The 22,323-nt window shown below is 37.7% G+C and overlaps 2 protein-coding genes across 2 annotated transcripts in view; one reads left to right on the top strand and one right to left on the bottom strand.

Annotated features, from left to right (window-relative positions):
• CD200R1 (CD200 receptor 1) overlaps positions 1 to 5,898 on the bottom strand; it is a 55,751-nt gene extending 49,853 nt beyond the window's left edge. Inside the window, exon 1 of the mRNA XM_063111238.1 lies at positions 5,832 to 5,898. Within this exon, the coding sequence (XP_062967308.1) occupies positions 5,832 to 5,898 (67 nt within the window). The remainder of the gene's footprint in view (positions 1 to 5,831) is intronic.
• Positions 5,899 to 19,663: 13,765 nt separating this feature from the next.
• Positions 19,664 to 22,323, top strand: part of GTPBP8 (GTP binding protein 8 (putative)) — a 15,468-nt gene continuing 12,808 nt past the window's right edge. Inside the window, exons 1-2 of the mRNA XM_063093721.1 lie at positions 19,664 to 20,009; positions 21,704 to 21,802. Coding sequence (XP_062949791.1) covers positions 19,674 to 20,009; positions 21,704 to 21,802 — 435 coding nt within the window. The 5' untranslated portion in view covers positions 19,664 to 19,673. The remainder of the gene's footprint in view (positions 20,010 to 21,703; positions 21,803 to 22,323) is intronic.

The following is a 22,323-nucleotide window of genomic DNA, read 5'->3' as shown; positions in this document are numbered from 1 at the left end:
ATTTTTAAATTTCAAGGATAGAAAAAATTCTACAAGTATCCAGACAGAGAAAGCAAGTTACCTATAAAAGAGCAAAAGTCAGGCTGACCTCAGATTTTTCTCTTGCAACTCTAAATGTCAGAAGATAATGGAACAATATCTACAGAGTTTTAAGGGAAAATAATTTTATATACCCTGCCGAGTTATCGTTTCTATGCAAAGGCAACTGGAAGACATTCTCAAATACGCAGGAGTTAAGAAAGTGTGTCAACCAAGAACCTTCTGTGAAAAATTTGCTGAATGATTTACTGCAGCAAACAGAGAACATGAACTAACACAAGAGTAGGGAGGCAATTGCCTGAAAGAATTAATGTTTTCCAGTCAGCCTGAAAATAGACACATACTATCCAGACCCCAAGAAACCAAAGAAGACATCAATAAAGCTATGCTGATTCCACCCTGAAGCAAATCAAAATCAAGAAGGACCCTGAGATAACATCAAGGATGGGAACAGAAACCAGACAGAGCCTTGACAAGACCTTGCACCTGGGTCCTTGCATGTAGCCCCCACAGCTCTTGTCCCCCTCCCTCCTGCTTTTCACTTCCCACATTTCATTTCCTCATCCCCTCCCCCTCAGTAAATCTGAGTCTTTGAGATGGTTTTATTCCATCCATTCTCCTTCAGGTTTACCAGAGAGGTGGGTTTGCCTAACATCTCTCCTCAGGTTACCAGTATTCTGGAATAAAAGCTGACTTCCTATTCCATCAACAGCAACAACAACAAAAAAGAGACAGAGAGAGACTCAGTGACCTGTGATGAAGTAGCAAAATTTCTAACATGTATGTAATTGAGTTCCCAAAAGAAGGAGTGATAGACTTGGTAGATAAAATATTTGAAGGAAGTCATTGAAAATTTCTCCAATTTGGTGGAAAACATAAATTTACACGTTCAAGAAACTCAGTGATCCCAAAACAGGATACTATAAAGATAACCAAACGTAGACACACTGTATGTGCTGAAAACCAACAATAAAGAGAAAATGTTGAAAGCAGCCAGATAAAAACGACATTATATTTAGAGGAACAATGATTTGAGTGTCTGCTGACTTCTCATCACAGATTGTGAAACAAAATTTTTAAAGTGCTGAAAGAAAAAAAGAAGTCAAACCAGAGTTATATATCCAGCAAAAATATCCTTCAAGAATGTAAGTGAAATAAAGACTTTTCCATGTAAAAAATAAATCTAAAAGAACTCCTTACCATTAGACCTACTCTAGTAGAGATAATGAAAAGGAAGTATTGACGCTGAAGGAAAACAATTCCAGGCAGAAACTCAGAAATTCAAGAAGGTATGAAGAGTATTGGAAATAGCAACCATGGTGGACACAGCATGTGCCACTCAGAACCCCCTTTAAGGAACGACTCTCTGTTCCTGCTACTAGGAGCACTGTTGGCAGACAGCCTTCAGTTTTCAGCATCTTCAGTTACTTTGCCCAAAGTCAGACCCTTCCCAGGGAAGCCACATCCAGTGACTGATTGAGACGGAGGTATAAAGAACCAGCCATTCTGGTTCAATGCAGGGCCTCTCTAAGGCCATTCTAGCTCTAGAGCTCCTGTGGGGTCAGATTCAGGCATCAGTGGTTGAAAGTGCAGGTAGACTTCTCCCTCTGCTCAAAAATATCCTGTACACAAAACTCTATCTCAGAGTCTGATTCCAAGAGAACTTTCAACAGCATCAATAACTGAAAGTAACAGAGATTTTTAAAGAAAATTGTTTCTTTAAAAATGGAAAAATTTCCAGTCCTGCTTCAATCCTGGAACTTTTCTGTACTGCTTTCTGTAAACACAAATAGAATTTGAGTCTTAGAATGGTGTTTAGATTTTTGGACATGCAAGACATAAATTCTAGCTAGGAAAACTCTGAAATTGTTTGTTTAGTTTTAATGCATGAACGATGTCATTTCTTCCTGGGGAAAAAAATGAGCTAATTGTGACCATTATATGAATTATACGAATTTGTGATATTTATTACTATTATTACTACTACTATTATTTAAAGTATATTGGTTGTTGATTTGATTCTTAGGGGCTATTAGCATCATACAGTCAAAATCTATTTCACAATCACAGATCTGCCCCCTAATCCCAAGTCGGGAGTTTTCAAATGTGTGTCAGTTATAACAAGGGAGAAGAGGTAAAAGTATATTGATGATTACTACATTTTAATCACTGTATAAATTAACTTTTCATAAAATCAAATTTTATGGGTTATTTTGTTAAGTAGCACCACTCACTGAAGTATTCATGACCTTACGGGGAGGCAATTTACTGTGAACTCTCTAATTTATTTTCCCATCATCTTACTGCCATCCCCAATCTACCAGCATACCTCTAGCTAACTTTTCATCTTGCTCCTGAATTTCACAAGAGTTTTTCTCCTATTTAAGGTTAAACACTCAATATATATCCTATATTGTGTCCTTTTTCTTCTTGGATCTTTCCCTTTGTTGTAGAGAGGAAAGAGATAATTATGGTTCCTAGGACCCAAATCCAAAAATTTCTAGTGCTTATTCTATTATTTTCATCTCTATGATTATTCTCTTTGTGGGATTATCCACCCCATAAATGGTTCACAAAGTCTGGATTTTGCTACACTTCCAAACACCTGTGAAATTTTTCCTCCTATGTGTCCCCCGTCTCTGGACTGAATTTGACGTCTTCCTCTGCAAACTTCCTTCCCAGCCACGAATGTCTTTCAGTGACATCACAGAACTTTCGAAAACGGGAATCCCAAGATAGAAGCTCTTGATTCCTGCTACAAAATAAATCTTTTACCAATGTCACTACCATCCAATGGGATATTGCTGCTCCATTATTCTCCAAAACTTTTGCCTTATTATATTATTTTCCTGTTCACAGAGCAACAGATGGCTCCTCATTGTCCATGCCCAACTCCTAGAAGCTTCCTCTGTTCAGTATCAAGGGCCCCTCAAAGCCAGCCTTATTTCCTACTCTCATAGGATACACAATAGCTGTTCCATTAAGTTAGAGTTCTTCCTCTCCCTGAGCCACCTTTCCTCATGCTACACATCCCCTCCTCCGAATTTCTTTCTCTGCCTTTTCCCATCTATCCAGTCCTACGACTCAAGGTTCACCTCAAGACCCATCTCCTCTATAAGGCCTTCAACAACTCCAACCCACCATAATTTCTCCCTTCTTTAGATTTTTACTAAGTTCATAGGCAATTTCAAGATTTACTGATTTTAAATCTTCACCATTTGTTTCATCTTTGCTTTGTCTCCCTCACTTAGATTGCTGGGGCTGGCTGGTTAGCTCAGTTGCTTAGAGCGCAGCCTTAAAACACCAAGGTCACAGGTTTGGATCCCCATACAGGCCAGCCGCCAAAAAAACCCACAAAGGATTGCTAATAACTTTTAGGCAATATTCTACACACATATACACACACCCTCTACACACGTCCAGTGCTCTTCATAAAGACTTTTGATTAATTCGTTAATTGTTTAAGCATGAACATTTAGAGGAAAATACACCTATAAATCATTGTAATAGGTAAATTTGCAACTATCAAAACCACAAAAGGAAGATAGGACTAAAATTAATAAGGACAAGCTCCTTCTTTTTCACAATTGCTTTTCATCTCCTTTTCCATTTTTTGCATAAGCTCTCTGCTGAAGCTACCTCACAGCCTTGTCTTCGTTTTTATCTCCTCTTCTTGTTACTGCCTGCCCTCTAGTGGGAGATAATGATAAATAAGTAAAAATTAGACCAAAGCAGGAAAAAAGTGAAGGTTTCCTTTTCAATAACTCATGATCCCTAAATCAGTAACTTTGATAAAAATTGGAAAGGTTTTAATTGGAACGGCAAAACATAATTTGAACACAGAAAAAAATCTATAAGACAATAGGGCTAAAGGAAAGAGAAGTGGTCTGAGTGCAGGCGGAGCAAGGGAAGGGGACCAGGCACGAGGCTGGAAACTTTGCTCTGAGGTGAATAATTTAGGTTGTTTTTATTTTCCTCCTCAGGTATTTTCTTTAAAAGTCTTGTCTCCCAACTACCACATTGCTTGAAGGAAACAAAAATAAATAAATAGGTAACCAAATAAATGCTATGTTTTACATCAAAGTCATTAGCTCTTTTGCTCCTTTGCGAATTTATCTTATACAAAGTGAATTATTTCTGTTTGGTGGTATTAATAACAAATATGTGTTAGAAATAAAAACTTAAAGTTATTGCCCCAAGTAGTTTGCTTCTTATTCTAAATCATTTCATAGTGAATTCATCACACCAAATCACTGCACATAAAATAATTTGCTTTTTTATAGCTTGATCATAAACATTTTGACAACTTTATAATGATACAAACACAGACTTCAGAGATTTGCTATATGTAGTATCTCCTAATTGTTTTTAGAAAAAGTTTTAAAATTTAAACCTTTCAATCTTTAAAGTTCAAAATTATGGGTTATGCTTTAATCTCCCTCCCCCCCCCCCCCCATTTCTCAAAAGTAATAGTGGAATTTGATAAATAGCTCCTTGTCTATCTGGCTTCCCTGGCCAAGCTTGGTCCTGCACAGGTTTCTATACGAGCTTTCCACAAGATCTCAGCTGTTAAAAGATTCAGATCACTTGATTTTTTGTGTGTAAGTAATAGTTCTAAGTATTGGTTTAACTTTTTTCAGAGGTGTTATAAACGGTGGTGCTTTTTAGTGAAAAAGCATATGGATAAATACTGAGGAAAATTGCCCACTCAAAAGTGTTTAGTGATGCTTACTGACATGTCATTATTGAGTGTGATTCTACCACATACTAGGAGCATCTAACCTAGAACAAATCCTTTCACCTCGCTTAGCCTTGGTTTCTACCTTTGTAAAATGGAGAGATGTCTTGCATGCCTATTTCACTGGGTGATTGTACGGATCAAAGGAGGAAAAAGTAGGTGAAAATTCTCAATAGAAAGGTACAATTATAGAGTACAATTATTTTACTTGTGTTCATCAGTAAGATTAACATGTGGAAAACATATTTTTGCTAAAAGATAGACAACATTTTAAAGCCATTTGGAAATAAGGAAAAAAATACCTTTTCTTCTTTCAAGTATCAAATTATAAAATTTAAAACCAACTACACTCTTCCCTTGCAGCTGCTCCATCTACTAAAAGTGAAACCTGAAATCTCCCTCCCACATCAACTCCTACCAACCAGCTACAGTGAAAGCAGGACACCCCCACAGTAGCCCCAAGTTCTCTACAACTCCTACAGGAACCTAGACGTTGAGGAGTGCAGTGTGTCTTCTAACCCAGAATGTGTCTCTTGCATCCCACACATCTTTTAAAGATAAATACAGACATACATCACAGACACGCCACCATTACGGTACGCAAATTATATATTAAAAGTACATAGTCGTAGAAAATTACAGAAAGCAATAAACTTTCCTAGTTTATACTATTAACAACATATACTTAAATGGGCTTGGATTATTATTTAATTTTTTTTTTAAAGAAGAAGATAAAGAGACTCAGATGACTTTGATCGCTTCTAATATGTATTTAATTTATCCTGTCTCTTTCAAAAAAAAAGGGAGAAAGTAAGAAAGTAGGCAGTGAGCCAAATTACAGAGATGAGTATTTTGTAGTAGGATACAAAGTAAAATAAGTAAGGCGAAGAGGAAAATAAGGATGATAAAGTAAAATAAATCTGGGAGTAACCCCCAATATCTATGATTGCAATGGACTTGCATTGCCCTGCAAGAACGACAAAAAAAAAAAAAAAAACTCAGAAGATCTGAGACCAGGTTTCTCACCATACTCCCACCAAGAATTCAAACTTACCAGCCTCTAAGAAGATGGTCAAAATCAGTTGTAACCCTAGGTCAGAAGTTCTCCAAGGGCAGAGCATCTCTGTGTTCTTTTTTTCTGCCTTTCACTCAGTACTTTCCCTCCACACAGGGGAAGAAGGATCTGTAGGCATGGTGAGGCTCTTTCTGGTCCACTCCTCCGTGCTGGATTCTCTTAGCCCATCAGCAGTGGGGCACTCCCTTCCCCTAGCTCCTTCCTTCAACTCTATATGTTTTAGCCTGATGAGTGACTTAAAAGAGAAGAAACTCTTCTCTGGAACTTGACACAGCAATAGATTTCCTGTACGAAGCACTGAAGCAAAGACGGAGGAAGCAGATTGATAGAGTATCTTTCAGCTCATTGGTTCTCCTCTCACTTCTGCCGTACACAGATAAACTTTACAGTAAGGCACTGAATGTGCCCATTATTAACGGATTTGTCTAAACTTGCGTTGAAAAGTAAAACAGGATATTTACCTATTTTCGCCCCACTCCTGTAAATTTCCCAATCACAATTACTTTCAGAAGCTCTCTCCAGGTTGACGAGGTATACAGTCTTGGTATTCAAGTCTAGAATAAAATACTTCCCCTTGAAAATTCTCGTGTGAAATTACCGTCTGTAATGGGACTCAACACACAGCTCTAGAAGCATCATAAGTGTATTAGTTTCCTATTGCTACCGTAACAAATTGCCACAAACTCAGTGGCTTAAAACAACACAAATTTATTATCTCACAGTTGTGAAGATCATAAGTCTGAAGTGGATCTTACGGGGCTAAAATTGAGGTGCTGGAAGGGCTGCATTCCTTCTGGAGGCTCATGGGGAGAAACCGTTCCTTGCCTTTTCCAAATACTGGAAAGTATGTGTATGGAAAAGTATTGTTCCTTGCCTGTATTCCTTGGCTCGTGGTTGCATCATTCTGACCTCTGCTCCATTGTCACATCTCCTTCTCTGATTGTGATTCTCCTGCCTCCTGCTTATAAGGACCCTTGTGTTTAGATTGGGCCCACCGGGATAATTCTGGATTATTTCCCCATCTCAAAATCCTTAATTTAATCATATCTTCAAAGTCCCTTTTGCCATGTAAGATAACATATTCTTGGGTTTCAAGAATTAGTATGTGGACATCTGCCTTGGAGGGGCCATTGTTCTGTCTATCACAGTTCAGTACTTATTGCCATTCACTTTCACCTTGAAAGAGTTAGACTAATCATTTTAACCAAATTACATATAAACACCCATCTTTAAGTTTCACGCGTTTGACAAACTTTCCAAAAAAAATTCTGCCTTAATGTTGCTAGCTAAGATGCATTTAGATTACATCTGAGAGCAAAAAGAAATCTTTGTGCTAAGAATTTCCTATCCCAAGGCAAAATTCTCCAGGAAAGGGAAGAAAACATTTCAAACAGGAAAAAGATTAAACAGCATGCGTTTTTTTCCCCTAAGTTAGCAGTTCCGTCTTCCCTCTTGCTGAACATTAAAGTACATATATTTCCACCTTCCCCTCTCATGCTTTTCCTTTTAGTGAATTAATTGATTTGATTAAGACAGTGAAATCAGGTCCTTGAGGACAAAGAATACTTGAGGGTATGAGCTATGACAATAGATGACTATAGCAAAAACATTTTCTCTTCTGTCAGTGTTTAACCAAGTGTCAGAAAAATCAGTGAGGAAATGTCATTTAAAACATAATATTCTGGCTTTCCAGCCCATAGAGGTTAAGGTACATAGTGGTTAAAACCATTGGTTTTGGTAACAGATAGACCTAGGATTAAGTCTCTGCTGTGCCATTACTAATCCAATGATATTGGGAAAGCTTCTTAAGTTTGTAATTTGTTTTTTCCACTTAATATTATATTGACATGAGCTTTTTCTCATGTCATCAGAAATCTTGGTTATCATTTATTTTAATGTTTGCACAACAGTTTAGCCAAAACTAAAGCACAGAAGGGCTAATGTCCTTCCTAACAGCTCAAAGTCACTTGGTGGCCCAGCTGAGAGTAAAATGTTTCATGTTTGCTAGCTCTGTGTTCTTTCCACTCAATTCCTCTGGTCTGAAATTTCAGGCACCAACTTTCACAGACACACTCCCATGTGCTAATCTGAGGTTAGACCACAATCTGAAATCAGCAGTTTGAGTCACGTGAGTGATGTCAAAAAACATAGAATTCAGAGAGCAGATTTGGCAGGATGAAAATTTCTCACCCCACTCCCTTACCCTTTTATCCCCAAACCCGTCTCCCTCAACTGCCCAACTCCCACCTTTACCTCTTATGGAGAGTAATCGTTTAAAACAATAAAAGGACCAAGAGTTTGTGAGCATAATCATGCACCAAAAATATGCCACAAAAGTCGGTGTAATAAGAGAAAGACGTGTGTGTCCTGTAAATGCATCTCTGAAAAATCTAAAAGCCCCAATTATCCTTGGCTATGCCCCTTGGGCACTGGGACACAGGAAGCAGAGCAGCAGAGTGAGAAAGGATCAAGAGAAAGGTGTCACTCAAGCCAGAAACTCAAACCTTTTACTCTACCAGTCTTTCAACTCTCCTTTAATAATACCAGTTAAGAACCAGAGCATAAGATAAACAAACAGAACAATGTTATGCTGATTAATGCTGTGGTAACTACAACAAAAAGGCCTAATAAGCTTTAGTAAGTTAAAGTTACTTTAAGCTATAGTGCCCCCAAACTTGCACTGTTGGTTTACTCAAAAATTGATTTATCTACTTTAAAATGCTGTTGAAGTACAGTTCTTCAAATCAGGTGCATTTCTCTGTCTCCAGAGTCAGACCCAGACTGAACCACAACCCAAAATCATTTAAAATGAAGACATTGCAGTCTTGCCTGTGGGACTCCGCCATTACGTAGAAGCTTTGCACGGGTCTTGAATACTTACTCTATGGCCTTTTATTCTGGACCCCATGTTCCCTAATACCATTGCCTGGTCATTCACCTTCTGGACTTGAGTCTTGACTGCATGGAACTCGTATCTACCTGCCCCTCCTATCATAGCTGAATTTTCCAGATGCATATTTTGGCAAAAATGGGCCAATACCTATTGCCTCGTCATCCTTACTTTTGGTGAGTTCTCTGGCTTAAATATCTGGCCTGACTTACCCTTCTATACACACACACACTCACACACTCACTCATACAAATACACTAGCTAAACACTTAGTTCCAACTCCCTCAATCTACCCTGTCCTATTGCTATGCAAGTACTAACATACCAGTTTCACAGAGGTGAAAGAACATTGCCTCACAGTGTGAAAAATTCAAGAAACTCAAACTCCACAACACTCCACTCAGTTATTTCACTTCCTCCCTGTCCACATGGCACAATGGTTAGAGATTTGAATCTAACAAATTACCACAGAGGTGCTATAATTCAACGTATGATTGCATAAAATGACTGCTCTCCTGGCCATATCTCATTTTCTATTTTCCAGTTCACCTTTCTGCAATCTTCAGTGACCGAAGCTCTCAAAATTCATCTAAAATCCTGGATCTTCCTCCACGCACAATCATTAAGTGTACTGATCAGTAACTTAAAAGAACCTCACAAAATGCATATTTCTATTTTTACATCCTACCTTTACATTGATATTTATCTTGAAATTTTCCACTTCCAATAAACAGTTGATATTATGGCACCTACATAAAAATCCACCTTAAAAAGTTGGAAAAAACATATATCATGAAAGAGATTATGATTATTTTTCATATAATTTTATAGATTGTACAAAAATAAAAGTTTAGATTTAGACGTTTGAAAATAATATGTGTGTCATACCAAATAAACATGCAAAATCAGAGCAGAACAATGAAACACATTTTATATTTTGCTAAATATCAATTCTAGATCTCACTGGTCATATCCATAGTAAATAACATTTGTCAAGCCCTAAGCTTGACAGCCAGTCCCTGTTTTAAGAACTTTGTGAGTATTGCCTCATTTGATCCTCTCAACAACCTTATATAGTAAATATCATTATTATCCCCATTTTACAGTTGAGGAAGCTGAAGACAGAGAAATTAAGTAAATTTTCCAAAGTTATACAGCTGATGAGTGATGGAGACAGGATTCAAGCCCAAGAAATCTCACTCCAAATTCTGTCTCTTAACTAGAGTTATCTCTCCTTTACTATCTACTTTTTTTTTTTTTTTTTGTCTTTTTGTGACCGGTAAGGGGATCGCAACCCTTGGCTTGGTGTCGCCCGCACCGCGCTCAGCCAGTAAGCACACCGGCCATTCCTATATAGGATCCTAACCCGCGTCGTGCCGATGCGCTCCCAAGCGCTGCACTCTCCTGAGTGCACCATGGGGCCGGCCCTTACTATCTACTTTTAACTCTGTTTTGTTTCCAATATATCTCTCACACTCCTAACCCCACTTGAACCTATTCATCTACTGACTCACTCTTTCTTCAAGTTGGACCCTTAGAACTTCACAGTTGGTCTGTTTTGTTTAAGTAAATAAACAAGCCCTGTGCTCTGTCTCTAATCATCTATTTGCATTAAAATTGCTCTCTGTTGCCCCCTGGAGATAATTTGGTGAAACCAATGCGAATGTTTTTGTAAACTTATTTAGCAAATTCAATAATAGCTGTACTTTGGTATTATGATCAAAGTATGCTAACACGCCTAAACATTGTACATTTAATTTCCATCTTTTGGAAACTAAACACAGCAAATGACTGCCTGATGGATAGGATAGATGTTATAACCTGAAGAAATGTTCTTGAAAAGGACAATCATGGATCTGAGTTGCCAGAATAATTTAATAAAAAAGTAGTATAAAGAAATGGATGGAAGGATAGATGGAAGATAGATTCCATGCCTCATTCTGGGGAAATTTGAAGAAGATTGTCATCATTGGGTACCCTGAGAAGCAAGTTCTGAGATGGAGTTTAGAATGAAATATGGTTATTAACGAGTATCATGGGTGGAAATGAAGGGACAGAAACTGGTGTGGACAGGGGGAGAAAAGAAACTGTAAGATAAGCCTAAACCAGACTTGGCTAACCACATGGGAAGCTCTGAGTTTAAACTGCCCTTTAGAGTCGTCCTCTGTTGGCTTGAAATGACCAGGTCTTTATAATTCTGCATCTATCAGTCATTGGATATTGCCACAGGAAGGACCCTGACCTTGGGTGAGGCAATCCATGAAGGGGCTGACCCCTGAACAGTGGATAACACTGTGAACACTGAAACCACAAAGTTCCTCACTGAAGAGAATCAGATGGTACTTCACGGTGTCTGCCATGTGGATGAAAGTTGGAAAATAATCTAATTCTCTTCTCAAGTACAGTGGTATTACACTCAACCAATTTTCTTTCATTCCCAAGAAACCAAATTAATGGGAAATCTTGTTGAAAATAAAATCTTGAAGAAGCTTTGCACTAAGATGCTTTTTACTTGAGGCAGTTATGTCACTTTCATCTGTGAGTGGCAACCGGAAAGTCCAGAAGAATATAGAAATAAACTGAAAAAAAATGAAAAGCCCAGTCATACACCTTGGCTAAAAACTAACATCAAGGCAAATCATTCTGAAGAGAGACAAGTATCATCCAATTTTCAAAATATCATAATTGCTAAGGTCAAGAAAGATAGAAAAAGTTTTTAAAAAATATTCCTGACTGAACCAAATTTAATGTATTAAATTGAAAAATGAGTTCTGTATAACTTTCCAGTAAAAGAAAATGAAACATAAAAATCATATCAGTCACAGAAGCTGATATTTGCCTACAATTTCATTTAAATTTCATTTGTCCTTTCTCAGCAAAATGACAAATGTTCTGTTGAACCATCATGGTTTTATTATATCAGTGGCTTAAAAATTTTACCCCCAAATTACATTTAACCATGCTATCTATCTTGTATGAGATGACGTAATATTTTTGGTGAATAACTGAAAAATAGTTTGAGTTGGCTGAACTCTGATTAGTTGAATTTGGAGTTTAAGAATTTCACATTTTTTCCCTAGTTTTCAGAATAGCTGTTAGGACTACGTCCCTTAAAGTTGAACTTTCTGGGTTCAAACTTCAGTTCTGCCATATAGTTTTTAGTTACTGTATTTTTTTTTTCTGTTCTAGAATATACATTTGATTATTTTTCAAATCTGCTGTCATTTTTATAATTTTCAGTTCTCTACCAAAACTTTTTGTATTTTGTCTCCTGGAACATAAAAAGAACATATTCAAGTCTTTTTCTGATAATTCCAATATTTGGAGTGGCTGTGAGTAAATCTCTATTGGTTATTTCTTTGAAGACTGGTCTCCTCATGTGCCGGGCATTATGTTTTATTTTTCAAATCGTAGAAAATTTAGAAATAATTTGAGTCCCTATATGATTTTGTCTTCCTCTGGAGAGGATTTTCATTTACTTCCATCAGGAATCTGTGAACATTAGCAATCCTGGATTACTTTAATCCAATTTTAAGGCTTAGGATTTTCTGGGTCATCAGATGACTAGGTTGCAGTCTATGTGCTATAGTTTGAATATGTCCCACATATTTCACGTATTGGAAACTTAATCCCCAAATTCATAAGTTGATTGGAGGTGGGGCCTTTGGGAGGTAATTAGGAATAGATAAGGTCATTATGGCCCCCGTGATGGAACTGGTGGCTTTATAAGAAGAGAGACCTCAGCTGACATATAGGCTCTTGCCATTGTGATGTCTTCCACCATGTTATGACACAGCAAGAAGGTCCTCACAACTTGCCAGCACCTCCCCCCATCTTAGCTTCCCAGATTTCCAAACTGCAAGAAATAAATTTCTTTTCTTTATAAATAACGCAGTCGGGATTATTCTGTTATAGCAACACAAAATGGACAAATGTGAAAAGTGATTTTATTGTCTGCTCCATCCCACTCCACCTCACTCTTTCCCATCCCAAGAGGCCATCAAAAGCACTATTAACCTTTCAACAAGCTCTTTTATATTAATCAGCAAACATCCCAAGGATAAAAGTAGTTCCAAGTGCCGGGCTCATCAATCTGTATTTCTTTTTTTTCCTGGATCTTGGCCAGGTAATTCTGCATTATCTTGCTAGCTCTCTGATGCCTTCCAGCAGATGATGATGATGATGATAATGATGATGATGATGTCTACATCTTCTAATTCTCTTCAGTGGGAGGGCTGGTCTAAGTTTATTAATCTAATATCACCTGATGTAGAACTCCCACCCCTTGTTTCTTCACTTTTCCTCATCTCTCACTGTCCACCAGCAAATCTTTTAGGTTTCTCCTTTAAATATTTCCTGAACTTGACCATTTCACACAATGTTCACTGTACTGAATTACAAAAAAAGGGGATAAAGTCACAAATTCAAAAGCATGTTTTTAAAAAAAAAATCAGTTTCATTTAACTTGTGGGCAGCAGCAAAAAGATAAGCATATCAGAAGCTGAAGAACCCTTGTGTTTGGTGGCTGCTCCTTTTTATCACAACGTTCTTCAATCTGTTCTATTAAAATTATTGTTTATTTTGGTCACTTGTAGCATCGATTAAGTTGATAAAATACAAAAGCTCATAAAACTCGATACATAAAGTTTAAAATATTCTTAAATTCTGAAGTTCTGCATTAAGATATTTTTCCTTAAAATAATTTACCCTGTATCTGAGTCATGTTTCTGTGACTCTTCCTACTACTGATATTTCTTTCTTGTGTGCTTTATTTTTTTTTTACTTAATATACTTGCAATAATTTTGGAGTGTTTTAATATGATTTAAAAGTGTGTCTAGGGGAATTTTCTAAAGAATACTGTTATGATTATCTCATCTTGGGAAAAGAAGAAGTAAGGATTATGAGACTGTTGAAAATGTTTAGATGTTGAATGTTCCATACTGAGAAAAGGAAGTAGATAAGATCTTTTTTTTGACTTGGTGTTTCCATATTTTACGTGGTTGAACATGATAAAGCAATTAAACCTGTAAGAAATGGTGCCCTGCTTCTAATGAATTTGTCCTAAGAGTAAATAAACCAATTAGGACAGAGTTCCTGCTGGCGGTATAACAACCTTAGGGAAATTGAACCATGAATAAATTAATACCACAAGTTAATCTATAAACCCTAATTCTTCAAAATGAAAACTCCAGAACCAGTGGCAGAGGGACCACAAGCAGCCATGCTTCCATCTTCAAAAGCAAATCACTATTATAATATCTATTGCCTGATACATTCATCCAGAGGGAGGACACCCAGATCATGAGAATGTCTTGGGAGATAGTTTTGGGAGAAGAGTTGTGGGCAGCAATGTGGAGAGTAGGCTAATTTGGCTTTGTTTGTTGTACACATATTAAATAAATATTTTAAGATAATATGTTTTATGACTGATTAAATTTGGTTTGCTCATATGAAAGGATCAAGAAAAGGGGGAAACTATCACTACTGCTAAAAGAGTTAAGCTTTCCCAGAAATATGCCATCAGGTATTTAACTTAATAATTCTCTTGGGCCCATTTGGAAACAAATAACTCCTTGACACCTGGATACCAGTATTAATGGATAAAACTCAATACACAGATTAGAACTAGTTTTGGGGGAGTGACATGCTGAAAATACTTTCTAAGCATCTTTTTTGCCTTATTTACATGTTTTTATTCCACGATTATTCTTCTGCCAAAAGATATTTCCTCTATTCAAGTACAAATATTAGGCAACTCAATTATGCTTTGTATACACCTATTTGTAACTCTATTAAGTGGAATTATGTAAACACAATAACGTTGAGACATTGAAAAAAATTCTATTAGTATATGACCAAATTTAAGAGCTAGTCTTGAGGACACCTGACACAGATTACCCGTGAAACAGTTCAAAATTTGAACATATATCAACATGTCTGCCTGTGGAATGTTGCCTCATTTCTTCAAGGTGCCAGAGAGCATACTGTTCACTTTCAATAAGGCAATGAGATCTGAATTAGAAATGTACTACAAAGTAAACTTGCCCACCAAAATAACCTTGCCTGATAAGTAATAAGAATTAAAATGTTAATGAATTAATCTGTCAGAAGAGCAAAATCCATGCTTTTTTTCCAACAACAACATAAAAACAACAAATATAAAAACACAAACTGAATATAGTAAAGAGCGTTCTAAAATATTTTAACAGCACTAGTATGGCAGAGAGTCAAATACACAATTACAAATGAGAAAAATTAAGGCTACTTAAAGCAACTGTTTTTCTCTTTATTGCTAAAAACAACCTTGAGGGAAGTGAATCTTTTCTCCTCCTCCAGAAACCAAATCATTCTAAGAACTTACCTCCTACACATGGGTACTGTCTGATATTTAATCTCCAGATCTCTTTAGAGAAATCTGTCAGTGCGGCAGGCACAACCTTAAAACAGGGCTCAAAAAGCTTCTCTGAAGAAAAAAACAAAACAAAACAAACAAAAAAACTTCTCTGAAGTTAGAGATATTCTCTAAAGTTACATTAATGAGATAGAAATGAAACTCAATGATTTGATGAACTTCCAAAGATGATTATGGGAAATATGTCTCTGTTGTTTCTGGAATAATGGTAAAATAATAAATTTCAAGAATAATAACCAATAACCTAATTTTAAAAATTAGGTGGACAAGTCATACATCATGTTATATGTCTGTGCCACAAATTTGTGTCAATGTGTGAGTTAATACGTAATGTAGATTTTTCAATGAAATGTTGCAAAGAACTTGAGGAAATATAATTAAATGCATTGTAAATTTAAATCATTCATTCGGGCAGTAGTTATTACAACACAAGCAATTCAGGTTACATGTGGAAGATTCTCCCATGTCACTCTCCTTCGTACAATGCCTCTTCCTTCTTCCTTTCCCCCAATATCTTCTTCCTAATTCGAGAGTCTGAGTTCCCAATTTGAATGTGACCAGATCTTTCTCATAGTTTAGCCCTGGTACCCAGATCAATTCCTGGCATAGGAGGAATGTTAATTACTCTTGTTAGAACAAGGGGAAAGTGATGTGTAAATCGGACACATCCTCTCTCTCCATCTACAATTAAGTTTTCCTAGTGTCTCCACCCTTGCTTCTGTCGGGGCATTCAAACCACGTCTAGCCTAGGATGAGAATTAATCCATGTGCATGCTATGCTTGCTGACTCTCTGATGTCCCCAATTCCCTTCTAGGCCTACAATGTTTACCTTCTTCCTGTCTTAGCTGGATTCCCTAAACTTGACACCTATAGGACTTCAACATAAATGAGATCACTCTGGACGCAATGGCCATTCATTATAGAGGCAGACATAATGGAAAGAAACAGTTGAGATGATCCTGTTCTAATGGTAAGATCCCACCACTGTTTTACCTATCTTCCTTCTATTCTCATTAGCCGAACATGACAGAGTATAACTATGACATTTAAGTCAGATGAATTTTAGCAATAAAAGCTGATTCTCAAGACTGTGTGCAAAGTATGTCATATCTATCCAACTCACATAAAATTTTAAAATATTGTTAACTTTGTGGTAAACTACCCCCTTGGCTGTCAAAACAGAAGGCACTTTTTCTCAGGATGGCCATAAACACATCCTAAATGGTAAGGGAATAAACCATGTGATTATCTGAAGGAGGTATTCCAGGCAGGAGTGCAAAGACTCAGAAACAGGAGTGTATGTATGATTGCTTGAAAAACAGCAGGAAGCCAGTGTGGCCAGAATGAAGCATGAAGTAAACAAGGGGAGAATAATAGTAAATGGAGTCAGACAAGCAAGAAGTGGGCAGGAAAAGGAAGATAACAGCTTTTTGTGAGTGAGTGAGTGAGTGAGTGAGTGAGTGAGTGAGTGAGTGAGTGAGTGAGTGATACAGGAAGCTATGTGAGATTTTAGCTTATATTTTAACAGGATCATGTTTGCCACCATGTTGCGAATGTACTGAAGGGGGCAAAAGGCAAAAGCAGGTGAGCAGTTTGGAAGCTATTGAAGTAATATAGGTGGGAGATAATGATGGCTTGGATCAGGGTGGTAGCAATGAATGTGCTAAAAAGTGTCAAATCCAGGATATGTTTTCAAGGTAAAACTGAGGGGATTACTAACAGGATGTGGGGTGTAAGAGAAAGAAATCAAGAATTGCTCCCAAGAGTTGAAGGGGGATCAATTGGAAGAATGGAGTTGCCATTTATTGACATGGGAATGACTGCAAAAAGAACAGATTAGGAAAGAATGAGAAAATACCAGGAATTCTGTTTGGACATAGTAAATTGGGGATATGTATTAGACAGCATGGTTTTCTATTGTACACTCCTCCTTTTCCTGACTAGGACGCAAACCCTATTCTAATTCTTAGCCCTTACCTACACCTGATCTAGGAAGCTAGATCCTGACTCCCTATCTATAACTGTTGGCTAGGGTCCACCTGGAACAAAGATGCTGTCAACAACCAGATTCAGAGTACTGGCAGAATCCAGAGAGTCCTGTTGCAACACCCCATCCACCGCACTGATTCTCTTTGCCCTGATTATCCTGAACTTTGATAAATCGCTGTAGACCCTATGATTTTTATTGCAACTCTACAACGGGGTTAGTTTTCTTAAACTAATTCCTCCCAGTTCTAGCTTTCCTCCCTCTCACTGCTATTCAAAAGTCCTTTATGCTCTGGTTTATTTCCAAATCTGGGGCCCTAATGTTCAGAAATAGAATGGCACATATGAAAGTACTTTCAAAGTATATTACGTACACAGTAATATATGTAATCTCAAGTTTCTGGATGTATACAATGAACTGCTTTATGTTATTTATTTATAAAGTGCTTTATGATGGAGGAGCGAGACTAGGGAATGGAGAGGAGCCTCAAAGCTTAATGCAAAGACCAATCAAAAATTAGCCAGCCAGCAGCAGGTCAGTCTGCTGTATTGGCTACTCTCAAAATCGTTGGTCCTGTTCATTAATTCTTGTATCATATTTATTCAAGAATTGCCTTGTTTAGTTACTGAACAACCTGGGGAATAGCTCAAGAGACCATTAGTTACCATTCCTCTGCTGTTTACTGCTGTTTTAGAAGACATATCATTTTTACACAGGAGTATCTTTCAGTTATTCATTTCATCTTACCATGCACTTATCTACCATTCTAGCACTGATCCGTTTGAAGTGCTTTGAAAAAAAAACTTTTGAAATGAGATGTCGTTACAGAACATCCATGAAACAATTTTGTATCACCTGTGCAAACTGCTTTATTTTATAAGAAATCTCAAAAGTTTGATGACATTTCTTGCAGCTATAGAGAAGGCTGAAATATGAACAGCACCATTTCTATTGTACTGTCTCATACACGCCCTCTATATTAATGGAAATTGTTGATGTTCAATGATAGACTATATTGGCAGGCTGTTTGTTCCAGCTACATTGTTTAAGTCAACTTTTTGGGTTCACTTACTGTTCTGGTTTTTATCTTTTTATAAAAAAAAAAAAAGGAAGGCAGTATTTCCTTTTTAAATAAGCTTTCAGAAAGTTGCTGAGAAGCTAAGTGGAATAGACAAGTGTAATTGAACACTGAAACACATCATGACCCCCTTTCAAAATGATTTTAAAGGACGAATTTTTTAGAAGTCTGGTGTTCCACTGCTGGGTACCTTGGTGTCTCCATACAAGTTCTATTACCAAGGAGGTTAAAGGCATTTTCATTCCAGCGTCTTTTAGCAAGCCTAATATATACAGATTATAGTGTCCACTGCTCCTTTCCTTCCGAATCCAGTTCTTCCACAGAAATCAGCCTGTGGTTTGTATTTGACATTCTTCCATATCCCTTGTTTACTTACCATAGCTTTATACTATTCACTTCCACTTCCAAGTATGTCCAAATGTGTGGTCTCTTCCTCTTTGGACATTTCCCTCCAAAGACACTAATCCCTCCACCCTCTTCTTTGTACCTTAACTTCTGCCCCCTCCCCGTCGCCAGCGTCGTTGGCGCTCACTCAGAGAAGCCCACAGTAAGTAAGCAGCTGACGGCCCAGTAGAAAAAAACACAGGGAGGTTTGTTTTTGTGTGAAAGGAGAATATTCCAGCTTATACAGGAAACTGGACCTGTGGACACTGTGGAAAACTTTGACGATGTTTGTTTCCGTCATATGAGTCTTTGTTATGTTTGTATAGTTGATGTTGATGCTCACAGCTTTTGCTTTTTCTTCTTTTTTTAATCTGAAGGTTCTCCTAACCTCTAGTGGGTTTTTTTGTTTGTTTGTTTTTTGGTTTTTTTTTTTTTCATTTCCCTGGGACTTTTTCTTCTTCTTCTTCTTTCTCTCCTTTGGCCCTCTCCATGTCCCTTGCCGCTATGCACAGATTAAACTTCACCTACAAACTCCTAACTGTGATCTGTGGAGAATGTACAGAGTTTAAACACACCAATCAATACTTTAACTTAAAACAAACAAATCCAAGGTGTTATCCCAACCACATTTCTCATCATCCCTTTTCTTTTTTGCTGAAGTGCTTTTTTCCTAGTGATGCAGATGTATGACAAACGTCAACGATCCGTAAGAAAACGAGAAACTGTGCAGATAAAACGGGCCTGGAATCCACCAGAACTTCACACTTTTACTCCTTCACTTGACACTCAAGAGCCCACGCCAGGGACGTCTTTCACCTCTGGAAACCGTTAAACATCCTCCCAGGGCGATGTACTAGTCAAAGCCTCAGCCTAGAATCCAGCGGGCTCTCCCCAGTCGGTCACTCCTGCCGGCCTCTCGCCCGCCCGCCCCCAGAGCACTGGACGCGAAGGCAGGAACCAGCGAGGCCTGTGGAGACTACAATTCCCAGCAGGCATCACGGTAACAGTTTTCACGCACGCGCAGGCCTGACCCTGGGAATGCGGTTCCTCTGTGGCGCTTCTGGGGAAATGGCGGCGCAGAGGCTGCGGCTTGGAGTGGCAAAGCTCTTCGAGATGTCCTTGGCGCTGGGGCGCCTGAGCCGAACATACAGCACATCTCAGGTTTTTGCTGAGGTGCTACAGCTGCCGACGAGACAGCTGACGAAGCTAGTGTACCCGCTGCAAGAACTCGAGCGCCATCTCGCCCCGAACACGAGGCCCGAACTTAACCTGAGGATCTTCGACCCGAGCCTGGAGGACATCGGGAGGGCGGAGAGCTGCTTCTCGGCCACCGCCCGGAGCCGCATCGAGTACCTCACCTCCGCCGTCCGTCTCGACCACGCCCCGGACCTCCCCCGGCCTGAGGTGAACGCTGCAACTGCTCGCCGCTCACCTGCCAACCGGAGCCCGTCCTGCCAGCCGGCGTGAAGGCTTGCGCGGGGATCTTGCCGTCACTTATTTCTTGTCACCCAACGAGGATATTTTCTAGCTTTTGTGTGTGTGTGGACGAATATATTATTTTAACTAATCATATACATAGTTTTAGTTATTTTGGTAATGAATGTAGAAGATTTTGAAAGGCTTTAGAAGGTTTTAAAACCCAAACAGCGGTCAAAAAATTAACTCTGTCCCTTTATTATCTTTTTTTGTTTTTAATTGAAGTAGGGAAAACATGCCGACACAAATTAGGCATGATTTAGGCAGTGAAGAATAGGAAACGTGCGATAGTTTCAAAGTTTCCTTGTCAATATGTCATTTTTACCCAATCTAAATTTCCTCTCGTGTGCAAAAAGTTATTATTGTATAGATGGCAATAAAGTGAAAGATTTTTCAAAACAGCTCTTAGTAGTGAAATTCCATGAGTGCATTTTATGCATGTACCACGGTTTAATAATATTTTGTTCTAAGTAAGCTAAAAGGAGGCTTGAATCTCCATACATATTGACAGTAACTGTACCATTGCCCCGAATTTTTTCTTCTAAACATATGTAGAACTGATACAATAATATAAGTAGTCAGGACTCAGAGAGTACATAAATTCTTTAAAAATTTGGAAACAGCATTGCTTTTCGATTTAAGCTTCCAAATTACTTTTGGGTAATTCGTTTTTAAAAATTCAGTTTTATCCGTATGTTAGCATTGGATTTAATCTGGCAGAGCGTTTGAAATTTATGCAGGACTCAGATCAATTGAGTTTGAAGGACTGATCCAGGTTTTGCAGAATATGTAGAATTCCTGTCCCCTGAGCACCAAATGCCCCCCAATTGTATTGATAACTAAAAATGCTCTTAGAACTTCCCAAAACGCCCCCAAGGGGCCATACTGCCTTCATTTAGAACAACTGGTTGGTATTGTCCCCCCTTCAATACCATCTTAAGAAGCAGAGCCATGTGTATTAATCGTTATTAGCAGGAATATTTTGTTGCTTTCCACATTACAAAGGAGAAAAGCTTAATTGGAACAAGAGAGGTCAAGGGAAAAGAATAACCATTAAATTGCAGTGGTATTACAGTATACTATGGAAGTTCATGAGAAAATGATTCCAAACATGTAGTTGTACTTTTGAGCCTGTTTTGTTGAAATACATCTAATTTTTTACTTCAAAAAGCTTTGTAAATATGGAATGGTTGATAAAAGTTGTAGATATTCTTGAGTAGCATAGTGTAATTAAAAGCACAGTTTCTGGATATAAATGTCTTGAGTTCTAATCCCAGCTCCACAATTTCTAGCTGTTTACTTTTGGGCCAGTTATGTTTTCTCATCTGTAAAATGGGAATAATAATATTACCTACCTCATCTTTATGGATGCCGTAAAAAGTAAATAAGAAAATGTATGTCAAGTGCCTACAACAATACCTGGCACATTGAAATCATTCAGTAAATATTAGCTATATGTTGGAATTGGAGGTTTGACTAAACATAAGCGAATTTTACATGGCTTGGCAAGACTGAATAGTTTGGCAGAGTTTTGCAGGTAATACAGAATATAATAAATATATATATATATATATATATATATATAAACTAATACTCAATTATCTTCTTTCTTCTCATATAAGGTGTGTTTTATAGGCAGAAGTAATGTTGGAAAATCCTCTCTAATAAAGGCTTTATTATCACTGGCTCCCGAGGTTGAAGTCAGAGTCTCCAAAAAACCGGTGAGTTGAAATTTTTAAAAATATCTGGACCATCTCTTGAATTGACTAAGATAAATAATAAATGTTGGGAGGTACAAGGAATCATAATTGCTAAGGTCCTAGAGAAGTGATTTTTTTCAAACATATAATAAAGGAAGACATTTCATTAATGGCTGTGTATTTCTCTGAAGAAAAGGAAGTGTGGCTATATTTATTATAGTAGTCTTTCCAGTATCTTGAGTAAATCTTCTTTCATCCAAATCTTTCAAACAGTTGCCAAATAAAGTGTTTTATTGTTATTTTCTATTTTGTTCTGTAAGAGTGATCATCTAGTTCTACATTGATTTTAGGGAAAACAGCTTTAAAAGCTTTTTACTTTTTTTCTACTATAATTCTTCATACCTTATTAACTCATACTGGTCAGGTATATTGTGTTTATCCTGGCCCAAATGATGTGCTTTTTATCCTAGCCAGTCTGCTGTAATAGCTTTCCGCCATTTTCAAATTTCTTCCACTTCCTTCTCAATGAGGCAGACTCTACC

The sequence above is a fragment of the Cynocephalus volans genome, chromosome 1 (assembly GCF_027409185.1).
Source record: "Cynocephalus volans isolate mCynVol1 chromosome 1, mCynVol1.pri, whole genome shotgun sequence".
Lineage (NCBI taxonomy): Eukaryota > Metazoa > Chordata > Mammalia > Dermoptera > Cynocephalidae > Cynocephalus > Cynocephalus volans.
Note: the sequence above shows the minus strand (reverse complement) of the source record. Positions and strands in the feature narration are given on the sequence as shown.